General features: G+C 42.9%; 2 protein-coding genes across 4 annotated transcripts; both read right to left on the reverse strand.

The window, feature by feature from the left end:
- Window positions 1–386: 386 nt before the first annotated feature.
- LOC110528070 (neuroblastoma suppressor of tumorigenicity 1) lies at window positions 387–12,374 on the reverse strand. 3 transcript variants are annotated; one of them, XM_021609867.2, is made up of 4 exons: window positions 12,239–12,374; window positions 4,072–4,252; window positions 3,615–3,726; window positions 387–1,227 (listed from the first exon to the last, which is right to left on the reverse strand). In XM_021609867.2, exons 2-4 carry the CDS (start codon window positions 4,242–4,244, stop codon window positions 952–954), a joined length of 561 nt encoding a protein of 186 aa, XP_021465542.1. In that variant the 5' UTR covers window positions 4,245–4,252; window positions 12,239–12,374; the 3' UTR covers window positions 387–951. The 3 variants fall into 3 exon arrangements, with proteins under 3 accessions (XP_021465542.1, XP_036839520.1, XP_021465541.1); XM_036983625.1 differs by lacking the exon at window positions 12,239–12,374 and adding an exon at window positions 8,543–8,889; XM_021609866.2 differs by lacking the exon at window positions 12,239–12,374 and adding an exon at window positions 8,358–8,885.
- A 746-nt stretch (window positions 12,375–13,120) lies between these two features.
- Window positions 13,121–17,005, reverse strand: LOC110528071 (MICOS complex subunit Mic10). Its single transcript, XM_021609868.2, has 4 exons — window positions 16,851–17,005; window positions 13,703–13,750; window positions 13,465–13,574; window positions 13,121–13,343 (listed from the first exon to the last, which is right to left on the reverse strand). The coding sequence occupies exons 1-4, from the start codon at window positions 16,909–16,911 to the stop codon at window positions 13,335–13,337; spliced, it is 228 nt and encodes a 75-aa protein (XP_021465543.1). The 5' UTR covers window positions 16,912–17,005; the 3' UTR covers window positions 13,121–13,334.
- Window positions 17,006–17,597: the final 592 nt, after the last annotated feature.

Consider the following 17,597-nt stretch of genomic DNA (forward strand, 5'->3'; position numbering starts at 1 on the left):
GTACAGCTCCCGATTGGTCTAAGGCACTGTATTTCAGTGCTAGAGGTGTCACTACAGGCTGTATCAAAACCGGCCGTGATTGAGAGTCCTGTAGGTGCGGCGCAAGTGGCCCAGCATCGTTAGGGTTTGGCCGGGGTAGCCCGTCATTGTAAATAAGAATTTGTTCTTAACTGACTTGCCTAGTTAAATAAAACACAGCGCATGCTGCTGCATCTTTATCAAGTTGCCCTCTGCAGTACCTCTTTAAAACAGCAGAGAGAAGCATAATCAAATCTATTATATATGAACATAGGCAGCTGACTAGTCCAAGATCATGTTCCCACCACATGATGACAATAACAGACAAAAGCCTTAAATAAATCACTACAGATAGAGAGCTTCATTGATAAGATTGAACAAAAAGAGCTTTATTCTCGTATGAGAAGCACAAATTGGAACATTTAGCTTTAGGTCAGATACTAATGCAAATTAGTGAGAGACATTATGTCAAGAAACTGTACAGTTTGTACTGTGGCTCTGTGATTAATAAACAAATTCACGCCAGATGAACAGAAATAAGTCTACAGCTTCAAAGGTCTATAGCTGTGTCAGAGTGCATGCCTGAGTGTGTATAGGATTGTGATATTCGTTGTCCTACGAGAGAAGGTAGATGACAAACAATGTATAAACTGGTGAGTTTAAATGCGCTAATTTATACTATGGTTGTCTTGTGAAGAGTACAGCATGAGTGAGCTTCTGTGTGCGTGCTTTTATAAGCCGTTTTCATTGTCATGTTAAGTGAGGTTTTATTTTCAAAGTGCTTTAAAGGTGTTGAATGAAGAAATAGTGGCTGAATCGAAAAGAAGGAAAATGCATCATACTGTAACTGTGTGTATAAGAAACAACTTGTGGAGTGATTTGGGAGAAGAATCGGGAACTGCGAGAGAGGAGTGTCAGTGGCGATCGAGCGACCTACCCTCCATCAGATGTGTGTGTGTGCTGGTGTGGCTCTGTGTGTTTGTGAGCATGCTGAGAGTGTGTGTCTGTGTGGGAGTGAGGGGGTGAGCCGCCGTGGTGGCTCTCTGGTAAGGAAGGAGGGTCCTGGGCGCTCTCTGATAGGTAGAGCTGCATCACTGCCCCCTCCTGGGCTCCCTCCTTACTGCAGGACTGGCAGCTGCAGTGGAGGATCCTCTCCACCAGTTTATCCACACGAGGAGTGTTCTCAATGCCCGGGCATTCTAGAGTCACCTACACACACACAGCGTACAATGCATTACACACACACACAACGTACAATGCATTACACACACACACACAGCGTACAATGTATTACACACATACACAACGTACAATGCATTACACACACACACACAACGTACAATGTATTACACACATACACAACGTACAATGCATTACACACACACACACAACGTACAATGCATTACACACACACACACACACTCTCTCTCTCAGGAAAAGGCAGGTAGCCTAGTGGTTAGAGTACTGGGCCAGTAACTGAAAGGTTGCAAGATCGAATCCCTGAGCTGACAAGGTAAAAATATGTTATTCTGCCTCTGAACAAAGCTGATAACCCACTGTTCCTAGGCTGTCATTGTAAATAAGAATTTGTTCTTAACTGACTTGCCTGGTTAAAAAAATGGACAAGCACTGCTGGACACTCATACAGTCTGACAAAGCCTCAGTATCCATCTTCAAACAATGTATCCCTGAGTCATGTTGTGCTTTTAGGAATTCATGCTTGACATAGCTGCCAAACCAACAATAGACGGGATCTGAAATAATTTGACAATGCACCATTAAGGATGGAGACCATGAAAATAAATGAGTCTTGAGAAGCTTTTATGCACAGAGGAACATAACTGCTTTTAGCCAATATATAACAATCCAGAAAAAGTGCATTCCATTATCAAAGAGAGACCATAGACAGCAGGATTATGTGGATCACATATGGAGCCGACGCACAATTGACCCCTCGTCGTTCGGGTTAGGTGAGGGTTTGGCAGGCTGGAATGTCCTTGTCCCATCACACTCTAGCGACTCCTTGTGGCGGCCGGGTGCATGCACGCAAAAGCGTCGCCAGTTGTACTGTGTTTCCGCCGACACAATGGTGCGGCTGGCTTCCGGGTTAAGCGGGCAGTGTGTCAAGAAGCAATAAGGATTATTAGGTGACCGTGATGGTTTGAGGGCCAGATTGGGAATTTAGCCAGGACACCGGGGTTAACACCCCTACTCTTACGATAAGTGCCATGGGATCTTTAATGACCTCAGAAAGTCAGGACACCCGTTTAACGTCCCATCCGAAAGACGACACATCCTACACAGGGCCAATCACTGCCCTGGGGCATTGGGATATTTTTTTTAGACCAGAGGAAAGAGTGCCTCATACTGGCCCTCCAACACCACTTCCAGCAGTATCTGGACTCCCATCCAGGGACTGACCAGGACCAACCCTGCTTAGCTTCAGAAGCAAGCCAGCAGTGGTATGCAGGGTGGTATGCTGCAGGCAAATAGGTCAACTTTTGTACAATGGGGGATAGTAGATTGACATAGGCTAGTGCTTTTGCTGTTCATTAGGACTACTCATATTGTTGGCTGATGAAAGTAAATGTGGACAGTTGTTCCAATATCTTCAACATGCACCTCGGAATTGGATAAAGACGTGCGCAGTTGCGTCCCCAATTTGTCTGTCTTCACTTGTAGCCTGTGAGAAAGACCCGATCATGTGATGGAGAGCGGTGTGAGTGAGATGAGCGGTGCTTTGGAGTGGTCAGCATTTAGGGAGATGGGCTGCCTGGATTTCTTTAGGGTGCATTATGGCCATACTAAGGGGATTCTGCCGGGAAATTCGAGGCATCATCAAGTGCTTCTCAAATTGTGAATGAGAGACTGACAAAGTGTGTACAGCCTTCGCAAAAACAAAGCAGAGCTCATGCCTTTCAAACAACTTTTTTCAAATCATCACTAGTTGCAGCCTTACAATGTATAAAAAAATATATAGCCCAAAGTTTGTAGAACAACTCAAGTTACATAAATAACTCTAAATTAAGCAAATAGGAGTGCCTGTTTCTTTATTAACGCTCAACACAGAATAGCTGCATTTGCGAACTCCCTCAAATCCTTTGGAGAAAATATCCTTTCTATTTTATTCAATTGTATTCTTCATACTTTAAAATAATGCCATGAAATTCTAAGCTAATCTTGTCTGCTAAATGAACTAGTGTAGCCCACCGCCATATGTCATAGCCAGATCAGGACCTACCATAAGGACAACTTAAGTATGCTATTCTGTTCTTCTGAAATAGACTACATTTTTCTTTAGACCTGTCTAAAATAAATAACAGATTTATTGTGATGATGTAGGCTATATAACATGGATTTTTTAGACTTTTTAAAATGCAGATGTTACAAAGGTCTACATCAGTGGCTTGTAGGTGTGTGGAAGCCAAGAGATGCTAAATGTGTTTATGTTAATGGTCAATCACGACAGTTATTTGTTTGACAATCACCGGCTGAGGAAATGACGTGACCACCACAGCCCTAGTTGTGGTCATGTGTTTATATTGAAAGAGTTGTGTTACATTATCTGGGGTTTGTGTGTGTGTGCGCGAACCTACCACTTCCCACTGTGTCTGTGCAGGCATGCAGGAATCACAGTGCACCAGTGACTCGGTGGACTGAGGGAAGGTGTTTGGGACGCTGTAGCTGAAGCACTGCCCCAGACACGCCCTGAGATGATAGGAGAGAGAGGGAGGAAAGAGAGAGGGGGGGAGGAAAGATGTCCTCATTCAGCTTATATACAGTATGTGTATATTTAATGGCTGCTTTGATTCTGTTTGGAGGTGACCCATGTACATTCAAATTATAGTGCTATTTGGGCAATTTGGCCATTCAAAGTCAAACTTCATTCCTGGTTTTCATTATTAAAGTGAGTCAGTCACACTCTTGAAAATAGTATGACATTCCTCTGCATGTGTGTGTGTGTGTGTGTGTGTGTGTGTGTGTGTGTGTGTGTGTGTGTGTGTGTGTGTGTGTGCGTTTGTGCGTGCGTTTGTGCGTGCGTTCCATACTGACCTGTTTTGGATAGAGCGAGGCTGGCAGCCAGTGTGCCCGACTATCTGTGTGATGTTCTTGGCCTCGCACCAAGCACTCTTGTCAGGGAACAGCGCCAGACGGTTGATGTGAGCGGGCGGTGCCGCCGAACAGAGCTCAAGCAGAGCACAGCAAATCACAATTCTTTGCCACATGATTGAACCTTAAGGAGCATAAAACATGTATTGTTATAACCACCTGAAATTATTTATGTTAGTTCAGTTACATATGCCTAGCCTGTTGTTATGTCTTAAAAAATAATTGAAATAGCAGGCTGTTTTTGCACAAGAAACCAAATTATAAAATATGTGCCATGATTTGGGGGGGACACTTCTAGGTACAGTGGGGCAAAAAAGTATTTAGTCAGCCACCAATTGTGCAAGTTCTCCCACTTAAAAAGATGAGAGAGGCCTGTAATTGTCATCATAGGTACACTTAAACTATGACAGACAAAATGAGAAAAAAAAAATCAAGAAAATCACATGTAGGATTTTTTATGAATTTATTTGCAAATTATGGTGGAAAATAAGTATTTGGTCAATAACAAAAGTTTATCTCAATACTTTGTTATATACCCTTTGTTGGCAATTACAGAGATCAAACGTTTTCTATAAGTCTTCATAAGGTTTTCACACACTGTTGCTGGTATTTTGGCCCATTCCTCCATGCAGATCTCCTCTAGAGCAGTGATGTTTTGGGGCTGTTGCTGGGCAACACAGACTTTCAACTCCCTCCAAAGATGTTCTATGGGGTTGAGATCTGGAGACTGGCTAGGCCACTCCAGGACCTTGAAATGCTTCTTACGAAGCCACTGCTTCGTTGCCCGGGCAGTGTGTTTGGGATCATTGTCATGCTGAAAGACCCAGCCACGATTCATCTCCAATGCCCTTGCTGATGGAAGGAGGTTTTCACTCAAAATCTCACAATACATGGCCCCATTCATTCTTTCCTTTACACGGATCAGTCGTCCTGGTCCCTTTGCAGTAAAACAGCCCCAAAGCATGATGTTTCCACCCCCATGCTTCACAGTAGGTATGGTGTTCTTTGGATGCAACTCAGCATTCTTGGCTGCCTAACTACTTGTTTGCCCCACTGTATATGCATAGCTTTAATTAATAAATCCTGTTGCAGTTTTGCAGCATTCTGTTCTGTTTCCTCTTCTTCACTCATTCATTTAAACACGGTAATCATCTGCACTATGCTCACATGGCCGAATTGGCTCTGGCATTGCCTGTGAAGAAGAACAATAGTGAAGGATTGCCTGGTGAAAGTCTACACACCCCTTGCACAGTTGTCACATTTGGCTGGCTTAAAATGTAATCCAAAAAGGGATTACATTAGATTTACTTCCTACTGATCTACAGTCAAAGAAATTCAAAGAAAAGGTATAGAACAATGGCTTTCCAAGAGGAGTTGAGTGTTCATGAGGGGTCCAGTCTCAGTCCTGACTTAAATCTGCTTGAAAATCAATATTGCTGTCCATGAATCCCAACCAAATTTACTGAGATTGAACAAATTTGACAAAAACAAAGGATCGATGCACTGGTGTAAAGTAACTAAGTAAAAGTACTTTGAAGTACTACATAAGTCGTTTTTTGGGGAATTGGTACTTTACTATTTATATTTTTGACAACTTTTACTCCACTACATTCCTAAAGAAAATATGTACGTTTTACACCCATAAACTTTGCCTGCCACTCAAAAGTACTTGTTACATTTCGAATGCTCAGGCAGGACAGCAAAATTTTACTGAGTAACTTTCACATTTACTGAAGTAATGTTCTTTTAAGGTATCTTTACTTATACTCCAGTATGACAATTGAGTACTTTTTCCACCACTGGATTTGTACTGTGTACAAACAATACTGACAAAACACCTGCTCTTTCCATGACATAGACTATCCAGGTGAATCGAGGTGAAAGCTATGATCCCTTATTTATGTCACTTGTTAAATCCTCTTCAAATCAGCATAGATGAAGGGGAGAAGACAGGTTAAATAAATATTTTTAAACCTCAAGAACTGTAATGCTGCTGGGTTTTTCACACTCAACAGTTTCCCATGTGTATCAAGAATGGTCCACCACCCAAAGGATATCCAGCCAACTTGACACAACTGAGGGAAGCATTGGAGTCAACAGGGGCCAGCATCTCTGTGGAACTCTTTCGACACCTTGTAGAGTCCATTCCCCAACGAAATTAGGCTGTTCTGAGGGGGAAAGGGGGTGCAAATCAATATTAGGAAGGTGTTCCTAATGTTTTGTACACTCCGTGTATATTGCTCTAAGAGTTGTACAGAACTGGTAAAATCTTATTAAAAATGATGTACCGCTGTAATTGCAGCCAAAGGTGATTCCACCAAGTATTGACTCTGGGGTGTGAAGACATACACAATCAAGACATGTTCGTTGTTTTATATATTATTAATTTAGATATAGATATAGATATTAGTTCTATAATTTTCTTTGACAATTTAAAATGTGTAGCAGATTGTGTAGATCAGTAGGAAAAAATGTATTGAAATCCTTTTTTAGATTTATTATGGCAGCAAAATGTGACAACTGTGCAAGGAGTGTGTAGACTGTCCCTAGGCACTTTAGCCCACTTGGTTCAAAGTGGCCCAGCAGAGAGTAGAAGACAGAGAGACCAAGGGGTAGAGGTGGGAGAGAGGGAGATGTCTGCTTAATACCTATTTACTCTAATAAACTACGTCCACAAAAACTTATCTCTAGTTTAAAAGCTGCGTAGGTCGGTTTCGTCATCTTACCAACTTCTACAAAAAAAATATATTTTGTTTCTTATAAAGTTGTTTGGTCACAACATTTTGGCTGCAAACCTTTCCATGTCGTTTTATGTGTCACCTTTGAGGGCATTTTGCTGTGCCTTCAGGCAAATAACATTCCTGAAGGATTCGATATCGCTGTCCAACGACCAAATGCCCTGTGGCTGTAAAACAGAGAGCGTGAGAGGCGATTGGGGAGAGAGGGCATGACAAGAAGAAATGCGCACAAGAAGCTGTGGAAAATTTTAATAAGTGCTAATTCTACAGATGGGCTATTTCATGCATTCCAGCTATTTTTTGGCACTAATGTAATTATAGAGATATTTGCCTTTATAGGTCTAATCACTTAAAGGAATAAACTTTTTGACTCTAAGGGCCTAGTTTATAATCAGGTCATAAGATATGTATTATGCTTAACCACACTTCTAAGAACTTGGCTACAGTGTATAGCAAAATAACTGACAAATAGGCTAATTAAATCCAGCAAATGATAATCATCAGACAGCTCCACAGAACAGAACCACAGGAAACAATTACAATGTGCTTGTCAAAAGGAAGGACAAATTACAACTCTCAATGAAGGCAGTTTGCAACCAGGGTTCTAGCCAGGGTCTGAGTTTTAGTGAGGCCCGGAGTGAAGGTTTCCCCCTTTCCTCATCCAATACATTTTAGGAAAGTTGAAGCTCATTTTACTGCATTTCTAAAATTATATTTGGAGAACAGCAAAAAACAAGCAAAAATTAACCCAGAAATTAGCATATTGGTCACCTCAGTCGATCTACAAACACGTAGTCTATCAGCTATACAATTAGCCACTACCCATTAACCTATTAACTCAGCAAGGGAATAAAAAGTATAATTTCATACCTACAGAGGGATCTGTTAGCAGAAAAGGTATTTTATTAAAAAATGGTGAACAAGTACATTTGCTTTACCAATTTTTGTTGTTTTTGCAGTTTTACAGCTAATTTCCTGCAATTTTACACAATTTACAAAGGGGTGGAGAGAGCGTTTCACAGTTTTAAAGCCAATTTCCTGCAATTCTACACATTTTGCCATGACTTATACCATGTTAATATGATATAAGTGAGAGTGACTAACAAAATCAATGGGGCCCCCCTGGAGGTCAGGGCCTCTGGGCACGTGATTAGGCCTACTACAAGTTTAGATAGCTGGCTAGACTAACTAGACTAATTTACCAATCTAAAAATGTTGAACTGACATGGGCTAATTGAATGACTGTCAGTGACATATAACAAGAGGAAAACTGCTCATGCACAACCATGTTTCGAAATTGCACCTTATGTATTTTAGTATTTTATTTTTACAAAAAAAATGTCAGAGGTTCAGACCTATGTAGCTACGGCCCTGTTTGCAACGTGACATTTTGTTGTAAAATTGTGGCAACTCTACGAGACTGACAAAAGCATAAAAAAATTGAACTTTGTGTCTGGATAGACTGTTATTTTAAAAAAAATGTATACTTACCGTTGGGAACCACCAAAATGCAGCAATATTCTGCTGAGACCCTTCACTAGAGATTCAATACCCGTCTCTCCCAACCCTCTCTTGCCACCCGTCCCGCAGGAGACCGGAGAGACGATGGAGGATACGCTCTAGTTGATCATTGGAAAATGAAAATATAACTGCTTTCAGCTGAGGCAAAGACTCACCCTTGATATAATTCCTAGTCCTAGAAAACAATTACATCTTCCGCCAGTGAGAGACGGACAGATATGGAGAGGAGTGAGAAGACAGTGCGCATTAGAAACCCTATCGGTCTCTAAGTCCATCAGCATACTGGGTCCCTCCCCTCCGTGCTCTATCCCTTCCCTTATGAGTCTGTTTACACCTCTTCTCTCCAAAAACGGGAGGCTATGTCTTTTCCGTGAAGCTGTACGTTCCAAGTTCTCGCCTTTGCTTTAGTCGCTGGATTTGGATATAGGCGCTGGATTTGGGTATAGGCGCTGGATTTGGGTATAGGCGCGGCTGTGCCTCCGGACAGGAGTCCCGCTGTGTTTTTGGACTACCGAGAACGGGAGGGGGGTGAATGAGTTTGGCAGGTCTGAATTTATCAGTGTTTCAGCTAATTGAGCCCCTCTCCCTTTCCGGTCATACAACACTGCATAGGCATGACATAGGCATATCATGGCCATATGTTCTGTGAAAAAATGGTTTTACTCATATGCACCTTCTATCAGATCTCATTGTTTTCTCTCCGAAAAAAGTGTTTTTGTTATTTGACTTCTAAACTTCCTGAAAGTAACATTTTTATAAGCATATAGTAAAATGTTGCAAATAGTGACACATGCATCACTGGTGTCAGTTCACAGTGGCTGTTCTTAAGTGAGTGGAATACCTACAGTGCCTTGCGAAAGTATTCGGCCCCCTTGAACTTTGCGACCTTTTGCCACATTTCAGGCTTCAAACATAAAGATATAAAACTGTATTTTTTTGTGAAGAATCAACAACAAGTGGGACACAATCATGAAGTGGAACGACATTTATTGGATATTTCAAACTTTTTTAACAAATCAAAAACTGAAAAATTTGCCGTGCAAAATTATTCAGCCCCCTTAAGTTAATACTTTGTAGCGCCACCTTTTGCTGCGATTACAGCTGTAAGTCGCTTGGGGTATGTCTCTATCAGTTTTGCACATCGAGAGACTGACATTTTTTCCCATTCCTCCTTGCAAAACAGCTCAAGCTCAGTGAGGTTGGATGGAGAGCATTTGTGAACAGCAATTTTCAGTTCTTTCCACAGATTCTCGATTGAATTCAGGTCTGGACTTTGACTTGGCCATGCTAACACCTGGATATGTTTATTTTTGAACCATTCCATTGTAGGTTTTGCTTTATGTTTTGGATCATTGTCTTGTTGGAAGACAAATCTCCGTCCCAGTCGCAGGTCTTTTGCAGACTCCATCAGGTTTTCTTCCAGAATGGTCCTGTATTTGGCTCCATCCATCTTCCCATCAATTTTAACCATCTTCCCTGTCCCTGCTGAAGAAAAGCAGGCCCAAACCATGATGCTGCCACCACCATGTTTGACAGTGGGGATGGTGTGTTCAGGGTGATGCGCTGTGTTGCTTTTACGCCTAATATAACGTCTGGCATTGTTGCCAAAAAGTTCAATTTTGGTTTCATCTGACCAGAGCACCTTCTTCCACATGTTTGGTGTGTCTCCCAGGTGGCTTGTGGCAAACTTAAACAACACTTTTTATGGATATCTTTAAGAAATGGCTTTCTTCTTGCCACTTTTCCATAAAGGCCAGATTTGTGCAATATACGACTGATTGTTGTCCTATGGACAGAGTCTCCCACCTCAGCTGTAGATCTCTGCAGTTCATCCAGAGTGATCATGGGCCTCTTGGCTGCATCTCTGATCAGTCTTCTCCTTGTATGAGCTGAAAGTTTAGAGGGACGGCCAGGTCTTGGTAGATTTGCAGTGGTCTGATACTCCTTCCATTTCAATATTATCGCTTGCACAGTGCTCCTTGGGATGTTTAAAGCTTGGGAAATCTTTTTGTATCCAAATCCGGCTTTAAACTTCTTCACAACAGTATCTCGGACCTGCCTGGTGTGTTCCTTGTTCTTCATGATGCTCTCTGCGCTTTTAACGGACCTCTGAGACTATCACAGTGCAGGTGCATTTATACGGAGACTTGATTACACACAGGTGGATTGTATTTATCATCATTAGTCATTTAGGTCAACATTGGATCATTCAGCGATCCTCACTGAACTTCTGGAGAGAGTTTGCTGCACTGAAAGTAAAGGGGCTGAATAATTTTGCACGCCCAATTTTTCAGTTTTTGATTTGTTAAAAAGTTTGAAATATCCAATAAATGTCGTTCCACTTCATGATTGTGTCCCACTTGTTGTTGATTCTTCACAAAAAAATACAGTTTTATATCTTTATGTTTGAAGCCTGAAATGTGGCAAAAGGTCGCAAAGTTCAAGGGGGCCGAATACTTTCGCAAGGCACTGTATAAAGAATCACATGAAGGAATATGGCTCGGGGGAAGTGGATATATACCATAGGCAGGGCCAGTGTTCAGGTTTTGTCCCAATCTTTGAATAAGCCACTGAAGAACACCTTGGAAACCATGAATGGACCCTCCAATAAATCTATTGAGCAAGTAAGCGCCAGAAAGTAATGAAAACCAGCAGACGCTGTGGCTCTTTAGTGCCTCGTGAGCTGTGCACCTCTTCAGCAGTCAGTCAGTGTCCCAGACTTCCAGTGGTTATTTTGCATAATGGAGGAATGTTGCTTCTCAATGATCATTTCTAACAGAAATTTGCTCACTGGCCACTGCAGTCCCTCATCCTACCATGACGGTACTCTGTTATCCTCAAATAAACTCTGCATGCTGGACTGGCACCTCTCTGACCTCCCTCTTCTGGCAGTAGAACAGACCACATCTGATGGAAAATGGTTGTAATTATGATGCTGACGTGTATGATATCTGAACCAGCTGTGTTTTCTGATTAGTGGCAAGGTTATTAGTGATTATGACTGTCTTCTGGAGAATCTGGCAGACAGGCACAGACAGGTACACGATTATGTCCTAGAAATCTACCCCCCTCTTCCCTCCACAGGTGTGCAGCTTGGATTGTATCCACAAGCACCCGTACCAGTGTTCTGCGCTTCACTTGAAGACAATACTTTGATAGGCAGGGGAAGAGTGAAATAGAGGAACCTTTTTTTGAGATAATAATGTTTGTACCATGTTGTGTTGCTACTATGTTGTCATGTGGTGTTGCTACCATGCTGTGTTGGCATCTTAGGTTTCTATTTATGTAGTGTTGTCTCTCGTCGTGATGTGTGTTTTGTCCCATTTTCTTTAATCCCCTGTCCCCGCAGGAGGCCATCTTTGTAAATAAGACTTTATTCTTAACTGACTTGCCTAGTTAAATAAAAAATGTCAATATATACTCCTTACTTTTTGACGAATGCTTTGCAGAATGCATGCGTGAGTGTTTACATGTATGTGTGTGCAAGAGTGTCTGTGTGAAATAATGTTTATATACACACACACGACTGTTGAAGAACATATTGTATCTATTATGGAGAGATACACGTGAATGTGATTTTTAAATTGATTATGTGGTATAAATACAGTATGTGTTTGAGATTGTATATGTATGCCTGGGCATATCTGGATGTGTGCTGTATGTAATGTGTATAGTTTAAGCTCATGAGGGAGCATGTGAGTTTGTACACGTGTATGAATGTGTGCTTGAATAAGTGCCTTGAAGTGAAAGTGTGAACGTGTTTCTCGCTCTCTGTGTGTGTGTGTGTGTGTGTGTGTGTGTGTGTGTGTGTGTGTGCGTGTGTTTTCAGACGTGCACGGTGCAGTACTCACCTGTTAGTAATAAGAGCTGAGCTTCAGTCCAGCACTGACATTCTAGAACATTCCACAAATTCTGCTGCTCCAGGGGGCTGGACAAACACACACACACACAAAACACACTTACAGACACATACACACAGTGCTGACAATGAACACACAGGTATAGAAGATTGCTCACAAGACACACAAGCTAGCATGATCCTTCTCCATGCAGCACCACCTACACAATCACTGTCAACACACACATGCACATGCACACACACAGGTTCTCTGCCATCGCCAGCCTCCCAAACACTCCCATATGAGGTCAGACTGCATGGCGTTGCAGATAAGACTTTCACCTGGAACAATGTATATCGTCCTTCTTGCCAGTGCAACATTGGTAACATGTCCTACAGTTTCTCCACTGAAACTATTTGTGGTAGTGCTAGATGGTAGCAATGCACAATAGCTATTATTCAGGGGTGCAACTTTGGTTTTAGAAGTGTGGGGGGGGGCATAATTATTATTATTTTTCAGCCAGATACACTCAAAAAAGCCTACCCGACCGCTCGGAGGCGTCCGTATGGTCCTAAAGCACATCGTTTCCTTGTTTTGTATCACATCCCCAATGAAAGTTGCACCCTGATATTAATGATAGTGCTAATTAGTTGTAATGCTGCACATCATAGATACAAAATCCATGATCACCCCCCTCCATCATCCATGGCTTCATTTTCTTTAGCTATCTTTTTCCCCCTGCTTCCCTTGAGGGCTACAGGTGCTGAAGCTGGCTCCCATTCTAAAACAGCAGGAGTTTAACTCTCCTACTCATTAAGACACAAAATACTTAAATTCCCCCCTGCTCTCTCCCTCCCACACCAAGCTTGCCAAAGTAATTTCAAAATACAGATGTTATTTGTGAGCACTCAAATACTTTATTGACACAGATGACAAAAGTAACTTAGGATATTTCTGTCAAATTCTTCAATACCGTTTTATTAAATATATACATATCGACTGCCCTGAGACTAACACAGTAATTACATTGGGTGGCAGGGAGACAGAGTTCTGTCCAAAATAATGAGGGCGAGACAGCAACTTCTACATCAGCCAACTCATCAGTCTTCTACTGTTCCTGAAAGACAAAAAGAACAGTAATTGTATTATGTGCAATTATTGATGAGGACAAAAGATGGGATACTGTATTTCAAACTTAATGGCATCGACCTTGGTCATGACGTGTGTGATTTGCTCACCTTCACCATGTGGCCATGGAGTAGGTAAGGTGACCTGAAGTCCTGCTGGCAGTTGGAGTAGCCCATGCCCAGCCCCACACCCAAGCCAAACACCACTGGCCATGTGCGCCCTGAAGATGGGATGGACAATTCACTTTAATAAACAAACCATAACTCCCACAAAGATCAACACATGGTCAGTGTTATTAAAAAGCACTAATTACTATGACTGTTCCCTGCTGTCTGAGGCAATACTCACGTTTGAAGAAGAGAACTGAAAACACAATCCCCACACCAAGGCCGGTGGCTACAGCGAGGGAGAGAGAAAGAGAGCGAGAGATGCATAAACTTCGACAGAAGAACAGACAAAAACCAACTCAGCAGCACACCCTATGATTAAGTATTGGCGTGATGCACACATACACACAGGTACAGAATTCCCTGGTGTGCTCCAAATTAAAACTTCTCTAACAAGTTGGGGGGGGGGGGGGGGGGGGGTGCAACATGGCCCCTAACCCCAGAGCTGGTGAACAGCACCTGTCAGCCATGGTTCATTAGAGAAAGAAAGCGGAAGAAGACGAGGAAATGCATGTGAAAATGAACTTAATTGGAAAGAAAAAAATGGAAATGGAGTGAAAAGGGAGAGATGTCTGGGGGTAGGAGGAGCTAGTGCTGATGAAGGACAGACACAAAGAGGGAGGAGAGATGGGGGGATAGAGGACAGGCAGTGTGATCTAGAGATCTGGGATGTGTATGTAAGGGAGAGTGAGGGTCCAGGTGGGTTGATGTGATCTCCATGACTAGGAGGTGGACAGACAAACTGATCAGGCACCACACAGACAGACCAAGTAAGTGTGGACCAGAGGGGGAGCTTGAGGAGGAGGAATGTGTTTGTGTTCTTAGCTTCACCTCGCTATGGGCCTCGCCCCACCCAGCTCTGGGCCAGCCATCGCAGAAACACATAAAAACAACAGTTTGGGCCCCTCCACTTCTTAATTGGATTCAGAGAGCTATGCAGCATGACGATGCGCCGTTGCCAAAGCACTCAGACGCTGCTCCCTCCGCCAGGATTACACAACTTACACATGTCAAACAAGACCACAAAAAACGACATCCCACATCTTTATTGCTGCTGACAAACATAAAATCATGCTCCTCTTCACCCCTCCCCCTCTTTCCAGTCCAAGATTTATGATTTACAGACTCAGCTTGTCTCTTTAACCCCACTCCCCCTCTTAATCTCCCCATTTCTCCTCCTCCCGCTCCTCCCCCTTCCTGTGATAGTTGCCGAAATGCAGTGAAGTTGGCCAAATATGAAGCCAGATCTGCAACAGATTTACAGTTATGAATCACTAGCCACACAGTGTGATCAAAATCTAAAACCTGGAAATTAGGAGGTTCTCATGGCTAGTTGCTCCAAAGCTAGCTGACATTCCAAGACCATGGCCAAATTCCTTGGTTACAAAGGATGAGAATTAAAATCCCTCTGAGGAAAAGCACTACTCAAATGGCCTCTAATTTCCCCAGATATTGTGATTGGAAAGGGTGCCTTATTATCATCAGTTCAACATCAGAATGTGTGACATGTTCTTGGACATTATTATGGATATTGGACTCTACCGTCACACTCCACATGCATGATTAAAATGTTTTATCCCCAACACGAACCAGCAAGTGTAATAGTAAAGTAACATTTAGACAACATAGGTCAGGGATCAGGCTAGTGCAACTATACTGTCTGCACTGACCTTATCTAAAGTGTAGTAACAGTTTACATTAACTGTAAGTTTAATAATCCTCATTACACATCATATATCAGCACATGATAGACATGACAGGGGTCCATGTGGCTCAGTTGGTAGAGCATGGCGCTTGCATTGCCAGGGTTGGGGGTTGGATTCCCACAGGGGACCAGAATGAAAAAGTATAAAATGTACCGAGCACTACTGTAAGTCGCTCTGGATAAGAGTGTCTGCTAAATGACTAAAATGTCAATGTAAATGACATAACTACATAGGACATAATTCAAGCTTGATTTATGTACTCATAGTAATGTGGGTATTCCAATAACACTGGTTATGTTTTGATCGAAGAAGCTCTAAAGAGCATACAATTCAGGGCCTCCCGGGTGGCGCAGTGGTTAAGGGCGCTGTACTGCAGCGCCAGCTGTGCCATCAGAGTCCTGGTTTCGCGCCCAGGCTCTGTCGTAACCGGCCGCGACCGGGAGGTCCGTGGGGCGACGCACAATTGGCCTAGCGTCGCCCGGGTTAGGGAGGGCTTGGTCGGTAGGGGTGTCCTTGTCTCATCGCGCACCAGCGGACTCCTGTGGCGGGCTGGGCGCAGTGTACGCTAGCCAAGGTGGCCAGGTGCACGGTGTTTCCTCCGGCGCATTGGTGCGGCTGGCTTCCGGGTTGGATGTGCGCTGTGTTAAAGAAGCAGCGGCTTGGTTGGTTGTGTATCGGAGGATGCATGACTTTCAACCTTCGTCTCTCCCGAGCCCGTACGGGAGTTGTAGCGATGAGACAAGATAGTAGCTACTACAACAATTGGATACTACGAAATTGGGGAGAAAAAAAAAAATCGTAAAAAAAATAGTTTGTTTAAGCTATCAAGACTAGAGATGTCAATGGTATTTCTTAGATTTTTTAATCAAGGTATCCAATTGTTGTAGTAGCTACTATCTTGTCTCATCGCTACAACTCCCGTACGGGCTCGGGAGAGACGAAGGTTGAAAGTCATGCATCCTCCGATACACAACCAACCAAGCCGCTGCTTCTTTAACACAGCGCACATCCAACCCGGAAGCCAGCCGCACCAATGCGCCGGAGGAAACACCGTGCACCTGGCCACCTTGGCTAGCGTACACTGCGCCCAGCCCGCCACAGGAGTCCGCTGGTGCGCGATGAGACAAGGTGCGCGATGAGACTAACACCAGTTAGTGTGACCTGCATTGCAGTTAGGGATTAGGGACAGTTAGGGATTCTGGTAACATTTTACTGCATGACATTGTATCAGTTATAGCATTAACAGTTCTGTCATAGAAACATTGTAGCAAAGGCGTGAAGGGCACGAGATCTGAGTGTTTCAAGGACTTGACGCAGAATAATAAAAAACAGAGGACCTGCGAACGCAAATGTTTGGGTCCGCTTCCGCAACACAATAGCCTATAATATAATTTCTACAACAAAGCAATCAGTCCAAAAAATATAGCTATGTTAATGAGCTTTTGATTTGAAATGGCAATTGACCTCACCGGGTAACGTTATACGGCCCACACCATGTGATGACAGGTGGCCTTGCTAAGATCATGCACCTAGTCCCCGGCTTACACCGCCGTGTTTTAGGTTGTACGCTGTTAGGAATATATTTCTCAATAGATGCATTTTTTTCAAAATGTAGATATTTACCTAACTTTACAGCGCTATCAGCTAGGCATCGGTCCCACTTCCGTCCTTGTTCCTCGGCCATGTCTTAAGCTGCTACCCGTCAGACGAAAAATCTTCAAAAACCGCGAGATTTGGGTCATGTGATCCTTACGTCACGCTTCTTCCTCCTCTTCTTCTTCTTCTTCTTCTCCTTCTTTAAAGTTTAGATTACAACTATTGGTGTATTGCCGCCACCTACTGTACAGGGTATATAACAACCATTCCACTCCTTCAGTCACATCCCTTTATTTAAGTGGGCAAGTCAGTTAAAGAACAAATTCGTATTTACAATGGCGGCCTATAAAAAGGCAAAAGGCCTCCTGCGGGGATGGAGGCTGGGATTAAAAATAAAAATATAGGAAAAAACACACATCATGACGAGAGAGACGACACTACATCAAAATAGATCTAAGACAACAACATAGCATGGCAGCAACACATGACAACACAACATGACAACAACATGGTAGCAACACAGCATGGCAGCAGCACAACATGGTAGCAGCACAAAACATTATTGTGCATTCCCTACACATACTCAGGTGCCTGTGAGGAAGGAGCATTCATCGACGGGATTCCTTGTAATGCCTCTGCAGTAAAATCCCCAAAATGTAAAAAAAAAATTCTCAGCCGCACAAAATTATGCCTATTTTCTCAGAATTCCATTCTGTTTGCACTGTGCAGTTGACAACCAAAGTAATAAACATCCACCTTCTTATTAACATGCAA

Source organism: Oncorhynchus mykiss, chromosome 7 (genome assembly GCF_013265735.2).
Source record: "Oncorhynchus mykiss isolate Arlee chromosome 7, USDA_OmykA_1.1, whole genome shotgun sequence".
NCBI lineage: Eukaryota > Metazoa > Chordata > Actinopteri > Salmoniformes > Salmonidae > Oncorhynchus > Oncorhynchus mykiss.